This window comes from Orbicella franksi, chromosome 7 (assembly GCF_964199315.1).
Source record: "Orbicella franksi chromosome 7, jaOrbFran1.1, whole genome shotgun sequence".
In the NCBI taxonomy this organism is placed as follows: domain Eukaryota; kingdom Metazoa; phylum Cnidaria; class Anthozoa; order Scleractinia; family Merulinidae; genus Orbicella; species Orbicella franksi.
Window position 1 is genome coordinate 9,930,434 of NC_138151.1, and position 18,375 is coordinate 9,948,808.

Consider the following 18,375-nt stretch of genomic DNA (forward strand, 5'->3'; position numbering starts at 1 on the left):
ACTCACAGTCTGATTCTTCAGTTTCACTGCACCATGCTTCATCATCACCCATCATTGTTAGACATGAGTTCATTAGCTTGTAAAATTCATCAGGCTGGCAGTGTCATTGTTGCTATTGCCTGTTCCCAGACTTCCTTTTATGGCTAGGTGTAGGGGCATGAAATTTCACTACTGTTTACAAACAATTTGTTTAGATGGCATATTGAAAGTGATGAATTACTGAAAATTGTCAGTATTGCTAGTGTTCTCTCGTTTCCTTAGGGATTGAAATATCTTGATGTAAGATTACAAAGAGAAAGCACACTGAAATATAATGCACAACTTTTTAGTAACCTTTCAAAATGGGTTGCCAATATGACAGGGATTAATAGATGAGGAACTTGGTCTGCAAACAGGGCAAATGAGAGGGTTTGAAGAAATTAAAGGTGCATGCTTGACCTCAGTTGGGGGGGGGGGGGAGTATTGGAACTTAGCGCTGCTGACGTCAAACACTGTTGAAACGGAAAAATAAATTTGATTATAAATGAGAGACAACCACGACATGTCCAAATTACTTAATCGCCGTTAAAACTAATCCTCTTGCTTTTTTTTAAGGGGTTCACGGCCTGCCTGTAACGAAGCGTTTATCAATTAAGGGATTGCTTAGGGAAAACATATCTTGTTTAAGGTTCTTAACCAATCGTAACATATTTTATGGCATCAGTTTGAGTCATGAGCAAACGCACGAGTTTGTGTTAGTGTCGATCGGCAAGAAAGTTATGCAAAGCGCGTTATGTGTGTGGGTCTATTCTTGCAGTGATACGATTAACAGCACTCAAGTACTCTCGAGTGTTTGGCAACAGTAAATTTTAAAAAAGGCGCTTCTGTTAATAAGGTTCCCCCATGTCTAGAAACCTGTCATTGTGCATTTTTCTTAGTGTAATGCCTACCTAAGAGAATAGGATATTTGAATTGAGTGCAACTTACCTAGAATTCATTATCTCCACACAAACGATGACTCCTGTGGAATTCAGCGAGGAAGAAATGGCGACATTTCGTAAAAAACACGCCTTCAAAACAGCGTGTTTTTGAATAAATAATTACCCTGTCCTTCAAACAAACTGATATGACGAGGAAGAAGACAAAATTTTGTTTATCGTGGCCAAATAAAACGTTAAAAATATCCGGCCGATTGCAAAATATTACCATTTTACTTACTGAGAGAACGATTATGCCATGTTCAAATTTGATTTTGCCGCTCAGCGCTCTTTTTTACCGGATGTGACGTCATTTTTTGTTGGATGATTCAGATACACAAAAAGTGCCAGGCGTCGCAGAGTGTTCTCCCCCGCCCCTGGATATGGTATATTAAATATTTTTTTTGCTCTCCCCCCCGGAATTTGCTTAACCATACTGTCCTTCTTAAGTCAGTCTCGCTGGTTTATTTTTTTCAGTTTTTTTCTAGGAAGGCTAATAATCTAGAAAAATAGAAAGCTTGATGTTGTCAAAAAATCGTATGGTTTTAGAAATTTGATTTTCATCTTTGTTAGGATGGTATTAACAGTTAAAAAACGGGTGACGTCAGAGGTTATGACGTAACAAAACTAATTTTAACACAGTAACACTAGAGGGATAATTTTCTATTCCTTTTTTCTTGTTTATTTTTGTTTTAGTCATCTGGCACATCACATGTGCAACATAGCTGCATTTGCTGGAGCAAAATTACGGCTCCAATTTGGGGATTTTTCTCAAGCGGGGGACCCCATATTTGCAGAGTTATTTTTCATATTTAAAAATACCATATTTCATTTAATTTTTGTGATATTGACAAAATTTTTTCAGGTTTCAACTCCCCTTGGTGTGCTCTTTCGAACACATTGTAAAAAATATGCATATTAAAACTTCAAAAGTGGCAAAAAACATGACGTCATCACTGTGACGTCACAACTTTGACATTTACTGACATTTTTCACGTAAATATAATTGGCAGTAGGTCTCCTGCTCATCCGCCAAGTTTGGTGTAGAGAGAGTCAATACTTTTAGGTAATGCGAAATAATGTGAAATACCCAAGAACTGACGAAACATTTGGGGGGTGGTTTGGCCCCTACGTGCATGTCGCGCGGGAGGTTATATATGACTCTAGCGGCCCTACAATGTATGGATTCCAAAGAATTAAATTCGTTTTTATTTCTGCAACACCCCCAAATTGGTAGCGCATATGTGACCGAGGGTAAAATGACTTTAAAATATAGATCTAAAAGCGAATTCCTGGGTAAAAAGCGACTGCGTTTGTTCAGATTGAGCTTGTTGACGAACCCTCTCTTGAGCTCTGATATGTGTTTTGTCCACGTAAGCTTGTTGTCAATGGTTACACCTAACAGTTTAGAACTTGAGGACCATTTTATGAGATGCTGGTTAATTTCTAAACTGCCTAATGGACCGATAAAATGATTTCGTTTAAGGGTCATTCCCTCGTAATTTTTGGGGTGTGGTACCACGGAGTTATGTTTGCACCAGAGGGCGAGTTCTTCTAGAGCTTTAATTTGTTCAGCGTTGTTGTGACCTGGTCTACAGATTCACCAACACAGTACATGGTAGTATCACCCGGAAGGTAAGAAAATTGACATGGGCGAGAATATTCAACGTAAGCACTGTTTAAATCAATAGAATTCCACAAGTTAAATACACGGGTGTATATTTGAGGGAGGGCCAAAACTAGCATCTTTAAACACCCAATAAGCATCGTTTAAGATCCCGACACCAAAAACGCGAGTGTGGCGCATCGCTAAACGTGCAAGAACACTGAGGAGATAAGAAAATTGACATGGGCGAGAATATTCAACCTAAGCACTGTTTAAATCAATAGAATTCCACAAGTGAAATACACGCGTTTAGATTTGAGGGAGGGCCAAAACTAGCATCTTTAAAAACCCAATAGGCATCTTTTAAGATCCCGACACCAAAAACGCGAGTGTGGCGCATCGTTAACCTTGCAAGAACACCGGGGAGATAAGAAAATTGACATGAAAGCGATTCTTTTAACCCAATCACTGTCCATATCAATAGAATTCCACAAGTAAAATACACGTGTGTAAATTTTAGGGAGGTTCAAAACAAGCATGTTTAAAAAGTCAAATAAACATCGTGTGGTATCCCGTTACAACAGACGAGAGTGTTCTGCATCGCTAAAAGTTCAAGAATACGCAGGAGAAAAGAAAATTGACTTGGAAGAGAATCTTAAAACCAAGCACTGTCCAAATCAATAGAATTCCACAAGTGGAATACACGTTTGTAGAGTTGAGGGAGGGCCAAATCTAGCATCTTTGAAAAGCCCAATAAGTACCGTTTGGAATCCCCACACCAAAAACGGGAGTGTGGCGCATCACGAAACGTGCAGGAACACCGGGGAGAAGAGAAAAGTGACATGGAAGAGAATCTTCAACCCAAGCTCTGTCCAAATCAATAGAATTCCACAAATGAAATATACGTGTGTAGACTTGAGGGAGGGCCAAAACTAGCATCTTTAAATAGCTCAATAAGCATCGTTTGGGATCCTGACACCAAAAACGCGCGTGTGGCGCATCGCTAAACGTGCAAGAACACCGTGGAGATAAGAAAATTGACATGGAATAGAATCTTCAACCCAAGAACTGTCCAAATCGAGAGAATTCCACAAGTGAAATACACATGTGTAAATTCAAGGGAGGGCCAAAACGGGATCTTTGAGAAATCACATAAACATCCTGTGGTAACACCGGGGAGTTAAGGGAATTGACATGGGTGAAAATCTTTATCCCAAGCACTGTCCAAATCAATAGAATTCTACAAGTGAAATACACGTGTGTATATTTGAGGGAGGGAGAAAACTAGCATATTTAAAAAGTCAAATAAACATCGTGTGGTATCCCGTTACCAAAGACGCGAATGTGGGGCATCGCTAAACGTCGTTTGGGATCCCTACACCAAAAACGGGAGTGTGCCCCATCGCAAAATCTAGCATCTTTAAAACCCCAGTAAGCATAGTTTAGGATCCCAACAGCGAACATGCGACTGTGGCGCATCGCTAAAAGCTCCAGAACATGCGAGAGGAAAAAAAAGTAACATGGGCGAGAATCTCGAACAAGTGCACTTCTAAATTCGATAGCCTTCTAAATTTCTCAGGGAACATGGAGTCAATTCAAGACAATGATAGACGTCATTCTTGGAGACCCAGGGGCAGTTAGTGGGGGCGGGTAAAAAGTCTAAACGGGTCTTCGCCCTAACTTTTTTCTCAGCCGTTTAGACTTTTCCCCGCTCCCACTAACTGCCCCTGGGTCTCCGAGGATGACGTCTGTAATGATTGTCTTGAATTGTCTCCATGTTAACTAATAAATTTATAACCCAATAGTGAAAAAATATTCAAGGTACACCAACCTCTATTAAGCGGCCAACCCCTATTAAGCGGGCACCTCTCATTTCCCCGAGGGTAGCCCACTGTATTATACGTAAACCAGAAATAATTGCACAGCGCGAAAAGACCTAAGTACGAGTTTAGCGTTACGGTATTACGCAGGGCGTGTAGTTAGCGGTGGTCTAGTAAAAGATGTTAACACGGGCAATGGTTAACTATTCATACTTTTCATTGCTTAATTTAATCTCCTCCTATTCAACAAGATTGTGTGCTCCCTGTGGTTCCAAGCCTTACGGAACCTTACGTATTAGGATAGAAATTGTCGTACCCCTACCCCCTAAAATGGGACGACAGCATTGCGTGACGAACAAACAAGGAACCGCTGCAAGCAAGGATTCAAGCTGCAATAGATCAAACGATGATCAAACGTAATATTGTGGTGTAGTTTAGTTGACGCATGTCAGGAAATGGTCAGGAAAAATTCTTCAAGGGCAGAGAATTTTATTTTGATAACTTGACATTTTGAAGAAGAGTCATGAAAAACTGAACTAACTTTAACACGACTGATTAAATACCGGTAAAGGCTGGTAAAAAAAAGCATTTTGGGTCTCTCTCATCTCCACTTTGTTGAAAACTGAAGTCTGACTGATCGGCCTTAATGAATTGGTAGAAGGGACGGCTTCTTATTAAAATTTGACATTTTGTCTATCTGTCTGTCTGTTTGCCTCTCTGTCTTTCTGTTTGTCTCTGTCTTTCTGTCAACTAAGTGTGAAAAAAACCTAATGAATGGAAATTTCCACAACAGTGCCATCAAATAAACAGGAGTTTTATTTATATACCCATAAAAACGTTTTTAAAGATATTTTGGTATTGAGTAAATAAACGTCTATGATGAACACACAGGAAACAGGTAAAAGAAAAAAACCTCAGACCGATCGTATTTAGCAAAAGCTAGTGTTTTCTACAACGTGCATGGTAAATCTACTTTCTGTCATCAAATGATTTGGCCCACGCATTGAATCACGCATCATCCTGGTGCAGTGATTCAATAGTTCAATTTCACAATAATAGTGCGTTTCTTGTAGAAGCCATTACTGAAGTATTGTTAGCCACTTAGAAAGAAAACCAACATAAACTGATCCAGTGATGCCGGGAAGTTTCTTTTGGTATAGTTTTTCTCTCCAGTCATTGCCATAATCACGCTGTAGATGAAAGAAAAGAAGACTCAGAATACCATCGAACGTTATGAATTAGCAGCAAACCCTCCCCCCGCCCCTCTTCGCCACACCCCCGGATTGGTTTAAACTTTGACTTGGAAAAGAACTTTCGTTGATTACATGACCAAACTGCGTAGAGTCTGCATGCCAGTCAAGTGGCCCATAAGGCCTAAGCTTATCCTGGTATATGTAGCATGAAGCGACTAGAATTATTTCTACTACCTCCTGGATGGATGCACCGTTTAATGAGCAGGACAGTGTCTTGGCCAGATTGATCAGAAGGTACCTGCAGGGTTATAATAGGCCTCTAATAGGCTGTATGTAAGCTGTTTGCGTTGAGCGGTGCGGTGATCAGGATTATTATTCACTTTTGTTAGGATTAAGTCAGCTCTACAGCTGTAAACGGCAGTGCCGTGCTTTGGATTGTTTCAAAATGGAAGAATATCAAAGCTGACCAGTGAAACTATCCCACTAAGTTTGTAAGAGGCATCACTTTGTGGCTAGTTGTCCATTAAAATTTCTTTTGAGGTGTTAATTGCTTCACGGTGAACCCCAAGACAAACGAAACATTGTGCGAGGACCAAGGAGGACCACAGTGGTTACATTTTCACGGCGAGAAGTCCTCTTGTAAATTGTTAAAAAACACTTTTGCTAGATATTTTAATTTGAGTTATTAAAGAGGGTCCCCAATAAGTTTGGCGGGATGCCAAACCTAGTCTTTCTGCTCATCTTGGCCGTAACAACAGACCAATGTTTATACTGTCTTTTATGGTTTTTACTCTTAATTTTTAAGACAGTTTCACAATTTAAAGTCGATAAAATGAGTCTAACTTTGCAGCTATACGCTGCCCTGTAAGTTTGCAGTATAACCTCAACTCGAGGGACTTCACTTTATATTTGGACTCTTACTAAATTAAGTCACCTAATGACATGAGTGCAAGATTAAATAAACAACTTTACCTTGAAATTAATAAATTTTCTTTTAGCTTAATGTTCCTTTTTTGCTCTTCTCAATCAACATATAAGCACAAACAAGATCAATCCCATGATCCTCAGGGCACTTAGCAACCTCGTTTTCGTACCGTTCAAACAACTCGTCGACTATCGCTTGTTTTTCTTCGGGTGCTCGTTTATCAGAGAGACCTACGGGTAAAAATAATGTAATGTAAAAATAAAATAACTCGTTTTCAATATGAAAAGAAAGAAATCACCACAGAGTGAAGAGGAATGTTTGTTCTACCACTGAATTACTAGGTAATTCATTTTGTTGCTCTCTTTTTGTACCAGTGCGAGTGTATTTAAAATATTTTCTTCAGAAATGTTTTAACCACCTTATTAGTTTCTGACTAAAATTGTTAATAACAATGATAAATGATAAAAGCTTTATTTAGCCACGATATCCATTTCACAGGGCAAAAAAAATATGATCAAAACACACACGTATAAGTAGCTAGCTGACAGCTGAGCACTTGATTTACAAGCTTACTGACTTCCCTTAATATATAAACACCTGTTTCTTGAAAATGTCTTAGTCTTACCAGAAAGAAATGTCGAGTTACTCCAAGATCTCATGGCTGGAACGTACCAACGCGCATGCGCTTTAGGATCACCACCATGTTTCAGCCATTTTTGCCTATAAGGGCACGGCACCGTTTTGGTTTCTATGGAGACTAAAGACAGGCTGGCCCTGCGAACGAGCGAGTCTCGGGATGTAAAAGGTATCTTGCATTCATCTGCTGTGCGTAAGTAATACGCGAATGTTGTTTTGTGGAATTCTTCCTGAAAAGGAAAAGTAAGCACTAGCTAACTGAGTAGCACTTAGACTGGCTAGCACTCTTGACTTTTTCAGCTACTAAATTATATACGACAGTTTCCATATTTCTTCCTTCAAATTAAAAATCAAACCTAGGTCCTGGTCTCAGCGTTTTTCTTTCTTAACTTTCAAAATCAAATTATAGTCGCAAAGCGGTGAGGGCTGTATCGCCTCACAGGATGAATAATCTGACCACCCACTACAACTCGTATCTTGCTATCGCAATTCACGAGTTAAAAATGAAAATTCCTTTTAGACCAGAGTACATTTAACTGCACTAGGAAAGGGCGGTTTGATGGCTGAAGTCATTCAATTAGTAGCTATAAATGTGGATGAACAATAGCTGTTATGTAATGTATAAATCACAATCCTCATCGTGTCACCGGGAGTTTGGAACTTCAATTGTAGGCCTGTCCAGATTGTGCTCATATAATGCTGGAAAGATATTCACTGGAATGCCAAAAACTTGCTAAAAAATTGCCAAAATTCAAAAGTCGCTACTTAAATTTGAAAAGTTGCTGCCTATAAATTTATTGATATTTTTATGTACAATCCATCAAATATTTTAGCTCACGCACGATTGGTCTAAACGCGTCACGTGACTTAATATTCCCTAATTTTCAAAACTGGGCGTGTTGCCAAAATTTATTTGAAGGATAATAAACACAATAGCGTCCATTTGGCTAGAAAGTATATGCTCGGATATTTGACCGCGGACATTATCTGTTCCTCAAAGCTCACAGTTTTCCTCGAGCTACGCTCTCGGAAACTGTTCGCTTCTCTAAACAGATAATGTCCGCGGACAAATATCCAAACATAGTTTTGCTTTAAATAGAGGCTACTGTTTATACGAACGTCACTTAAAAGCTATAGTTTTCGTCCTTTTCAATAATTGCTAACATTGGTCAAGAACAATAGCTTGAAACTTAGCGTTAAAGAGTTGCTCGAGAATATGGGCGAAATTTAAGGACACTCTTACTTGTAGAGGAACAAAACACATGGTCTTGCGGAACGTTGTCGAGTGACAGGTTATGTCAAACTTCAAAAAGTTGACAAACATTAAAGAAATTTGCATAAATTGAAGTTTTCTATGAAATCGTTGACTTTTTGTGCTTGATATGTGCTCTAAACCAATATTTTGCTCAAAAGTTGCTCAGAGAGGCAAACCTTACTGGAGGTTGCTACAACGGCAAAAAAGGGTGCGTTAACACTGAGGGTTCCCAATAGGTTTGGCGGGATGCGGGATTTGGCTTTTTTTCACCGTGATATTTGGGATTTAAGCTGAAAACAGGGGCGGGAAGCGGGAATTACAATTACGAGTGGGAGCGGGATTTCATGTTTTTATGGGGTTGGAATGCGGGATTCGCAAGGGGAACATAGCGGGATACGAGATTTCAATTCCTACGTGACCTCATAAATTGTTATTGACCAGCGCAAAAGCCACAAGCTGGCAGAAACGAACCTTTTGTGCGTATAGCTGTGTCAGTTTTCAAGTAATGAATAAAAATTAACGGTTCTGTACCCTGTCAGGTTCTGTTAAACGTATCCATTATCGCTTGACTACGTTAGTATCATGAGACTGTATGAGGTCTTTGAGTCCTATTGCGATCATTTGTGTAGCCTGCGTAGCTTGGCGGTTTTTAAGCGGCGAAGCCGTAATAACGAGCGCCAAAGCCGCGTTAAAAAAATCCTTAAACCGCCAAGCTCATATATGCCAACTCTCAGGGATTGTCCGGGAGTCTCCCGGATACGGAACGAATCTCCCGGTCTCCCGTACGGGTCACCAAATCTCCCCGATAAAAAATGACTTTGAACCTTTCAAAGACCTTGCTCCACTGAGGCTGAAATCGTATCCATAAATTGATACAACTTCGGGTTTTTCAACTTGTTTCACCGTTTTTTAATGCATGCTTTTGCATCGTTGACTTTCAACCAAACGTCGACAGAAAATAAACAAAGGCTTTCTTAATGATATCGGCCACATAACCGAATGTCTGATTGGATCTCTGTTTAACCAATAACAAACCACGACAAAAGCCTCCTGGTTTTCCCGCTAATTTCCCGCCCCTGCGTGCCATTTCGTGAGTGATAGTAAGATTTACAATGGGGTGGGGGGGGGGAAGGGGGTCGTTTTAGGGGGGGGTTGGTAGATTTTTTTGGTGGGGGTAGGGGGGGTAAGAGGGGGTGGTGTCTGACAAAAAAATCTCCAGATTTTAGATCTCCAGAGGTTGGCATCTCTGCAAGCTACGCAGGCTATCATTTGCGTTCACCTCTGACATCAATGACATCTGTCCATTCCGACATTTTCGATGTTTGGGTCTGTAATCCCCCCGATCCTTTCTCCTTTTTCTACTCTTTCGACCTTTTCCAGAGCGCATGGCTTGTTTTGGTCAGGATGGCGTCACCGAATGGCGGTGATAGTGATTTCCCGAACGAAGTATGCGGCATTTCGAAATTCCGTCACCATATATTACGAAAAGGATGTTCGAGCAGGAATGCCTTCATTCGGAAAGAAAAGTTCTGAGCCCAGATTTCAAGGAAAGTGAAGCCGCTGAAAGCTTTAAAAGAAACTGTCAAGTGCGTTTATGGGCCGTCTCTTGAATGTGGGAATGAACAATCTTTTTCTTTCACTGATAAGTGAGCAAAAGAAAACAAAAGAGTAAAGCGTTAACAGAAAGAGACGTTAGAATTATTTGTGGTTACTTATCTGCTACCCATTGAATTCTTTTTTGATATTTTATGCGATATCTATTTTTAAAAAGTTTCTGTGTTAATAATTAAACTAATTATTAATGTAACAAATTAATCATTAACGCAGAAACGTCTTTGTAAAGTAGGCGGGATCGGGATTTCCAGGCTAAAAAGAGCGGGATGGCGGTTTTAACAGGAAAAAATGGGCGGGAAAGCGGGATCTGAGAACCCTATTGTGGACCCTCAACACTTTGATGCAGTACAATGAATTAATAAATTTTTTCATTCATTCATTTATTCATTCATTCGCTCTCTATTTCGTTCGTTCCTTTATTTATTCGTGCATTCAATCGACCAGCCAACCAACCAATCAACCGACCAGTCAGCCAGTTAACCACCCACTCACCCACCCACCCACAAACACACAAAAGTCTTACCTGTGAAATCAAGCCGTCAGTTACTAATCCTTGCCATAAGTCTCTTAGTGTGTGATGTCTGGAGACCGGTGTGTCCTTTCCTTCGTAATGCCCTTTTTCGTTGACGACAGATTGCACTATAACAAGTCTACCTCCTTAAATAATGCAATAATCAAAGTTAATGTAGCTTGAAGGAAGTTTTTTTTTAAAAGTACATTAAGGTTTTTCCAAGTGGTATGGAGTTAGTCGGTTGGTCGGTCGGTCGGTCAGTCAGTTTGTTGGTAGAAAGGGCTTTTTGGACTGATGTAGCTTGGGACAAAGTAGCTAATTCTTTCTGCTTTTAAAGGCGCTCGGTTACGATATTTTGGGTTATTTTGGCCACTTACAAAATTACCATTAAATTCAAAGAAACCTAAAAACGTTTACTGCAAGAAAAGAAAACACCAGAGATAATGTTCAGCCAAAAAGGAACAAGTATGGTGAAGACTGCCAGGGATTACAAACCACAAACTTGAAAAATTTAGGTTAAACCTTTTAAGATGCGCAACACTTACGTAGTTCCTTTAAGTAAAAGCCTCAGAGGCAGCTCATGCTTCGGCGCTCTAACCTGATTAAAGAGGCGCACCACTTTCGTGGAGGAAGTCGCAGTGTCCTCATGGTAAGAGCGCCCGTCTCTGGTTCGAGCACTCCGGGTTCGAGCAAAGGCCAGGGCCATTGTGTTATGTTCTTGGGCAAGACACGTCACTCTCACAATGCCTCTCTCCACCCAAGTGTATGAATGGGTGCCGGCGAATTTAATTCTGGGGGGTGACCCTGCGGTGGACTACCATCCCATTCAGGGGTAGTGGAAATACTCCTAGTCACTTCATGTTGCAGAAACCGGGATTAGCTCTAGCCTGATGAGCCACTTGGCTCGTATGCAGACTTTACCTACCTTTTTCTACCACCTTCGTGCAGTTTAGGAGTTGAACACAAAAACAGTGAAGACATAATCGCTAAAGGGCCCCCAAATCTAGATACGCGTTATTAAAAATGACGTCACACACTTCAAAATATCCGCCATCATGGATACACCATCTTCAATTTCAATTTTTTTAACAAAGTCACGTGAGCGCTGAAAAGAAGAAGTAAATCGGGTGTCGTCATGTTAGATGCCGTCAGTGTGGTAGCTATTAATATGTTAAAGCTAGGGTGTTGTTTCTGTTGTTTGTTCTTTTGTTCTTTTCAAGGGTATCAATCTATTCATGTGAGACCTTGCGAAATTTGCTTTAAGCAACAGCAGCAGCAGCGGCAACAACAACAACAACAACAACAACAATGATAGCAAAGTTAGTCCCGTTCTAACCCTCTCTATGTCACGAGAGCGCAGCGTTGTGTGACAGAGAGAGGAACAGAACTGGACTAGGGCAAAGCTCGTGACGTAGATATTACCTGGGGCCAGCTCCTTTGCTCTTGCCAATAATATTGTTTCCCAGTCTTTCGCCGCTTGTTCCTCGAACTTCTCTGCCTCATCCTTAACCGTTATCATGGGTTGGTGTAGTGCTCCTGTAATGTCGCACGGCTTTCTACTCAACCAGTGAAAGGCCATGGAAGAAAATCCTAAATTAACTGACTGTGGGGGGAGGCATTCATCGAAGAAGTTTGTTCCACAAGCCGTGACGAAAACATTTGGGAAGTCTAGGAAATAGCTTTTTGGACCTGGTATAAGACCTGCAGAGAAATTGAAACTCGAGCGTTACTCGCGGGAGACAGAAACATTCAGCAAGCAACTTCAATCCCGGGCTGGAGGGGGGGGGGGGGGACGGAGGGAAAGGGGAATCCCATATAAAAAAGACGGGGATGATCGTCGTACGCTTTAGGAGTTAAAAAAAAAAAACAGTTTTGGTTCCTCTAACGATGTTCAGCCTCAAAAGGTCAATAGCGGGAACTTTAGCGGTACCTTTTAGGGTATCGATCTAAAAAAAAAATTATTGTTTTATAAATTGGTTCCTCTTAGGGTGAAAATAATTTCAAGCCACGCCCACAAAACAGGATCTTAGTGCGTCTTAGAGGTTCTTCTCAAAATTTTCGACGAGCAGCTCCGTCCTTTCTACATGAGAGTCTCCCCGTCCGGGCTTCTCTTTGCCTCATTTTCCATTCATTCATAGTTTTAGAAAAAAGTTAAAGAAACAGAAACAACAACAACAACAACAACAACAACAACAACACAAAACAAAAAAATCAAGCAAAACCTAACTTAAGATAAATTGAAGGAGGCAATCTAAGTTATTGACATACAGTGATTTCTAAATGCTGATTATCTTAACTCTAGTTAGCTTGGGGGGAGGGGGAAGGGGCTCTTTGTCCTTGTCGTCACTTTATACCAAAATGACCTCACACATTTCGAAATGTCTGTAATATATTGCCGATTAATTGGGATGTCCATAAATCTGATACTTTTATGAGTACAAGTGCTGAGTACGTCATCAGGTGCCTAGTGTAATATTCTAATCTGGGTATTGTCATCAATGACATGGCAATAAGTCACGGGGAATCACTCTGGCCTGGGAAAAGCCCAAGACCAGGCGAAAATAGAAGCGGACAGCTACAAAGATTAAGCCCGACTTAACTCGTTGGATTGGAGGGTGGCTTTCGCGGCCTCGAGTATAGAGTGATGGAGTGGAACACGTGTAAATTCTTTTATACCGTCATTTGCAAATGAGTTTGCATAGCGCACCGTGGGTCACCAGCTGGCGGAAATTTCATAACAACATTATTTTAATGAACTTACCCTGCAAACGTAGAAACAGAGACTTGAAGTCGTTGACTGGTTGATCCTCATAAATTACGCTCAGAGGTAAATCATCGCCGTGAATTTTCCTTAGCTCTTGCACGCACGCGTAAAGTAAAGTCATGGAAGTACCACCATCAGCACAACCATAGTCACAAATGATGAACACGGATCCGGGCTCAACGGTGGCTGACTTGATAACGTCCAAAACAAGAGGCATCGCTTCAAAGATCACGTCATAGCAGCCAAGTTCATTGTCTGAGTAGTACCCAGAACCTTCTGGGCATTGCAGGATGTGACTGTGGGGAACCTAAAGAGACCGATTGAGGGCTTAGCTCTTTTCATCTGATCGATCTTCGACTGAAATACAGGACGCATGAAGACAATATTTTGACAAATAGATTGCCAAAAGGTCTGGATAGTAGGTAAAGGTAAAGTCTGCGTACGACCCAAGTGACCCACCAGGCCGGAGCTTATCCCGGTTTCTGTAGCATGAAGCGATTAGGAGTATTTCTACTCCCCCCTGGATGGGATGCTGGTCCATCGCAGGGTTACCCCCAGCATTAAGTTCGCCGGTACCCATTTATACACCTGGGTTGAGAGGTACTGTGAGAGCAAAGTGTGTTGCCCAAGAACACAACACAGTGACCCCGGCCAGGGCTTGAACCCAGAACGCTGGATCCGGGGACGAGCGCTCTAACCACGAGGCAACCGCTCCTCCCACCTGGATAGTAGCAGACATGTTAAAATTTTGAGAAACAACACAACAGCACAATTTAAAAACATGTTTCAGCAGAATCTTGTGTCATCTTCAGTTCAATTACAAAGTACAGGGTTGAATATAAAGTGTACGCAAAATGCTAATTGACTATAAGAACAAAAGGCAACATGACAATGTTTAACGTCCGCTAGAAATTAGACAGTTAAATTCACAATGAAAATTAACTAATGAGCGCGCGAGAATTTCTGCAGTTATCGTAAAGAACGTGATCGAATGAGACGGGCGTGATCTGGACATCACGGGATGTGAAATACTATGCGACCGCAAGCGGATTTTCTTATCGGATTCTGGTGTCGGTTGGCGTTTGCACACGCAGAATTTTTACCTGCGTGGGTAGGTAAACTCCAATACCTTGGTAAAACGCTCAAGTCTAAACACGGCAGGCATTAAAAGGTGAATGATTTTCTGTACATAGAAGTGCAATCAATGAGTTTTTTTATGCTTGAACCGTCGCATTGAACGAGGAATAATCTATATCTGCCTCAAGTCTTAGGTCTATATTTATTTCGCGACGTTTTGAGCGTTATAATTTCAGTCGTGAGTCATCTCAAACTGACCATCCGAATCTGGAAAACGTTGTTTTATTTTAACTAAGCATTGTTTCCTGTGACAGTAAAACAAGTTTTAAATTACCATTTATTCGGCCTTTTATCAATTTGTGGCTTCCCTGCTTGCAGGTATGTGCGGCTCCAAAGGGTATGGTTTTTCATCCGTTTTGGTCATAAATAGGGTATCGATTTTGGCCATTTTGGCCATAACTAGGGTATGGTTTTTACACTCTATAGTCTTGATATGTGCATGTTTTGATGAAGATGCTACTTTTTCATCATTATCAATAAGACCATCAACAAAAGCCCGTCACAAATTATGTTTTTGGCAATTTAACATTGGTCTGAACTAAGGGCACTAATTATAAGGCAGGTCTGAAACAGGGTATTGATTTAAGGGCCAGGTCATAAATAGGGTACGGAAAATCAGATTTTGGTCATAACTAGGGTGAGGGTTTTGGGGCCGCACACTCCCACCCAAATTTTCTGGGGGTACCCCCGGGGTCATTCAGGAATACTACGTACGAATTTACTTTCGCTGGTCGACATCCTCTTTGCTGCGTTCCACTTTGTCTTTTTACTCAGCTGATCTTTCTCCTGAGAAAGACGGCGTAGATTAAAGAGTTCACCGGCAAGGAAATCACGAGCAAGAATCAAACCTTAATCGCTGCTTGCCTCGAGGGACCTTTGAAAAAGAATGATGAGTAATTAAATAAAAGGTAATGTCTGCATACGAGCTAAGTGGCCCATTGGGCCGAAGCTTATCTCGCGGGTTTCTGCTGTAGCATGAAGCGACTAGGAGTATTTCTACTCCCCCCTGGATGGGATGCTAGTCCATCGCAGGTTACCCCCAGCATTAAGTTCGCTGGTACCCATTTAAACACCTGAGGGGAGCGAGGCACTGTGAGAGTAAAGTTTCTTGCTTAAGAACACAACGCAATGTCCTGCAATGTCCCCGACCAGGGCTTGAACCCGGACCGCTTGATCCGGAGACCAGCCACCGCGCCTTCATTGATTAAACAATTCCAATTATTTGTTTGCATTTCTAGTTTTTAGTTAGGGTCGTGGAATACATTTATACGAATTATAAAAGGAGCTGGCACAATCACGTATACTTTCTACACATGCAGTTCAGGCCGTCATAGTCTCTGCTTGACAACGATGCTGACTGATTACGCCATTCATCTGGGGGCGGGACTTTCTGCAGTCGATGAAACTGATCAGGAACGAGCCATTAGCGGGAAGAAGCAAAGAATTAAACAATTACGAAGATGAAATCGATGCAAAGTGAAATCGCCTCGAAATAAGTGTTAACCAGAGTCACGGCATCCTTGGAAACTAGCGAAGGTCGACTTATGGCAGGTCTATAAGGGACAGATCGTCGGAGCGAGACGAAGAAGACTGAGCGGCGAAAATAGTACGACGAAAGTTCAGTAGTTCACCCCTAATGGTATCACGAAAGACTTTAAGAAATATATTAACATCCTGTGTCCCAAACGTGAGCTCAACATAACAGAACCTGATGTAGTCGAATTGTCGAACGTTATCGACCTAATGCAGATTGGTGTGACAAAGATATTGTCTGTCAAGTCACGCCAAGTGTTATGTATTTTATGGAGCGAGACAGGGTCATCCAACTAAAGCTAATCGTGATTTGAACATTATAATTGTTTTCACCCAGCAACACCAAATAACATTTTAAATTAAACTAACTAGTTCGAGAAAATGTCCCTCCGTCTGATCAAAAGCGGACGTTATTACCAAGCGGCGGGTGATATTCATCAGACGCGAGATTTTGGGTTCTTTATAATATATGCACAGAATTTGGTTTCTTCTCACGCAGACATATTTACCTACGCAGCCGTTGTCAGTGATCATTCGCAAGTTTCCTTTCTGTATCTACGCTAAATTATCTTGTAGCGGATTGCATTTTATATGACAAAAAGAAAATCATTTGTAATCGATATAGACAGTCACATAATAAAATATCCTGTAGATATATGTGAGATGCTTTCCGTGCTGTTTAGATCTAGAATTTCAATTTCAATTTAATTTGCATATTTTATAGCAAAGTAACCGGCCACTGACCCTTCAGTCCTGCTTGCAGTAGATTGGAAACTAAGCCTTCTATGCAACTGAGCCCGACGATTGTTGTACAAGATGTGAGATCCACTCTGATTGGTATCCTCTGGCTTACCTATGCGCATAACCATAGATCATTCATTGCGCAAACTTCTCGGTCACGCAACGCTTGCAGCTCTGTCACGCAGCCGAAAACCAATACGGTTTCTCTCGTGAACTCGCTGAACTTGAACGGCTCGTTATAAATGAGAGTTTCCCTTCATTTTGCGTGTAGCTTCCATCCAGGGTGAGCAGGGAAACTACTCCCTGTTCTTACGAATATCATTGACCTATCTCTTGAATGGGTCTTGAATCTGGCCTCTTTGTAGAGGATTTGACGAACGCTTTAGTACACCCTCTTCTCAAGAAAGCAGGTCTTGAACCTATCAACAAAAACTTTCGACCTGTGAGCAATTTGCAGGTTACGTCCAAGATTGTGGAAAAGTCTGTCGCTATCCAAATGCAAGATCTTATGGATGGCAGCCAACAGCTTATTTCCAGATCTCCAGAGCGCGTATTGTCCAAATCACAGCACTGAGACTGCGTTACTGAGAGTCAAAAGTGAATATGGACAAGGACAAATATGGACAAGGGTCACGTAACCTTACTCGTCATATTAGATCTCAGTGCAGCGAATGGTATCGTAGACCATGGCATACTTCTGAACAGGCTGCAGATCAAGCTTGGACTGTGGGGTAAGGCTTTATCATGGTTTAAATCCTATTTAGCAGGAAGAACGCGACAGGTCTATAAATGGAACGCTTTCTGAGAAATTCAACCTGGACTCCCGCAGGGCTCGTGCCTAGGCCCCCTCTTATTCATCATCTACGCGAGTCCGTTGTTTGATATTCTGAAATCCCATCTGCCATCCGTTCACACCTACGCGGATGATACACAGCTATAGATTTCGTTTAATCTTGCTGATAACTCCAGTGAGGCTGAGGTTGTGACTGTGATTGAAAATTGTATCCGTGAGGTTCGCACATGGATTAGGGATGATACGCTGTCCTTAAATGATGACAAAACTGAGTTTTTGATCATTAGTACAGAACGACAGTTATCCAAGGTGTCTGTTGTCAAGATTAAGGTTGGTCAAGCCGTGGTAACTCCCGTCTCTTCAGTGCGCAATTTGGGTCGCCTGGTTTGATTCCAGTAGACATGTCCACTCATTAGTGCTTTTTACAATCTGTACAATATCCGGCGAAGTATTTGTCTCGGGAATCTACTAAAAGGCTTGTCCACGCGTTTATTACAAGTAGGCTTGACAATTGTCTGTCATATTACCTATTATTACTCAAATAAACGCGAGGAGGCGAGTCTCACTGGTTAAGATAAACGCACACTCTTTCCTGTAGGGAAGGAATACGACCTCGCTCATCAACTTGAAGAAGACGGAGTATCGAAAAAAAAAAAAATCGAGGGAAAACAAAAACTGGTTAGAAAAATTTGTTATTAATTTTTCTTCAAACTAAAGCTACTAATTTTTAGGCGATGATGACAACTGTGAATGAAGTCAACAACGATAAAACAAAGGTACCGGATAAATTTATTTTTCGTAGTGTTTCGCTCGTTTGTTTTACTACCTAACTCGGTGAGTATGATTGATTGACAATCGACGTACATGTAAGCTTATTATTAAAACTACGGC

At 41.2% G+C, this 18,375-nt stretch overlaps 1 protein-coding gene across 1 annotated transcript; it reads right to left on the reverse strand.

The window, feature by feature from the left end:
- Positions 1–5,275: 5,275 nt before the first annotated feature.
- LOC145492229 (uncharacterized) lies at positions 5,276–17,966 on the reverse strand. The gene is made up of 8 exons (XM_081471582.1): positions 16,684–17,966; positions 15,132–15,281; positions 13,278–13,587; positions 11,939–12,217; positions 10,529–10,662; positions 7,126–7,366; positions 6,548–6,730; positions 5,276–5,572 (listed from the first exon to the last, which is right to left on the reverse strand). The coding sequence occupies exons 2-7, from the start codon at positions 15,153–15,155 to the stop codon at positions 6,570–6,572; spliced, it is 1,149 nt and encodes a 382-aa protein (XP_081327708.1). The 5' UTR covers positions 15,156–15,281; positions 16,684–17,966; the 3' UTR covers positions 5,276–5,572; positions 6,548–6,569.
- Positions 17,967–18,375: the final 409 nt, after the last annotated feature.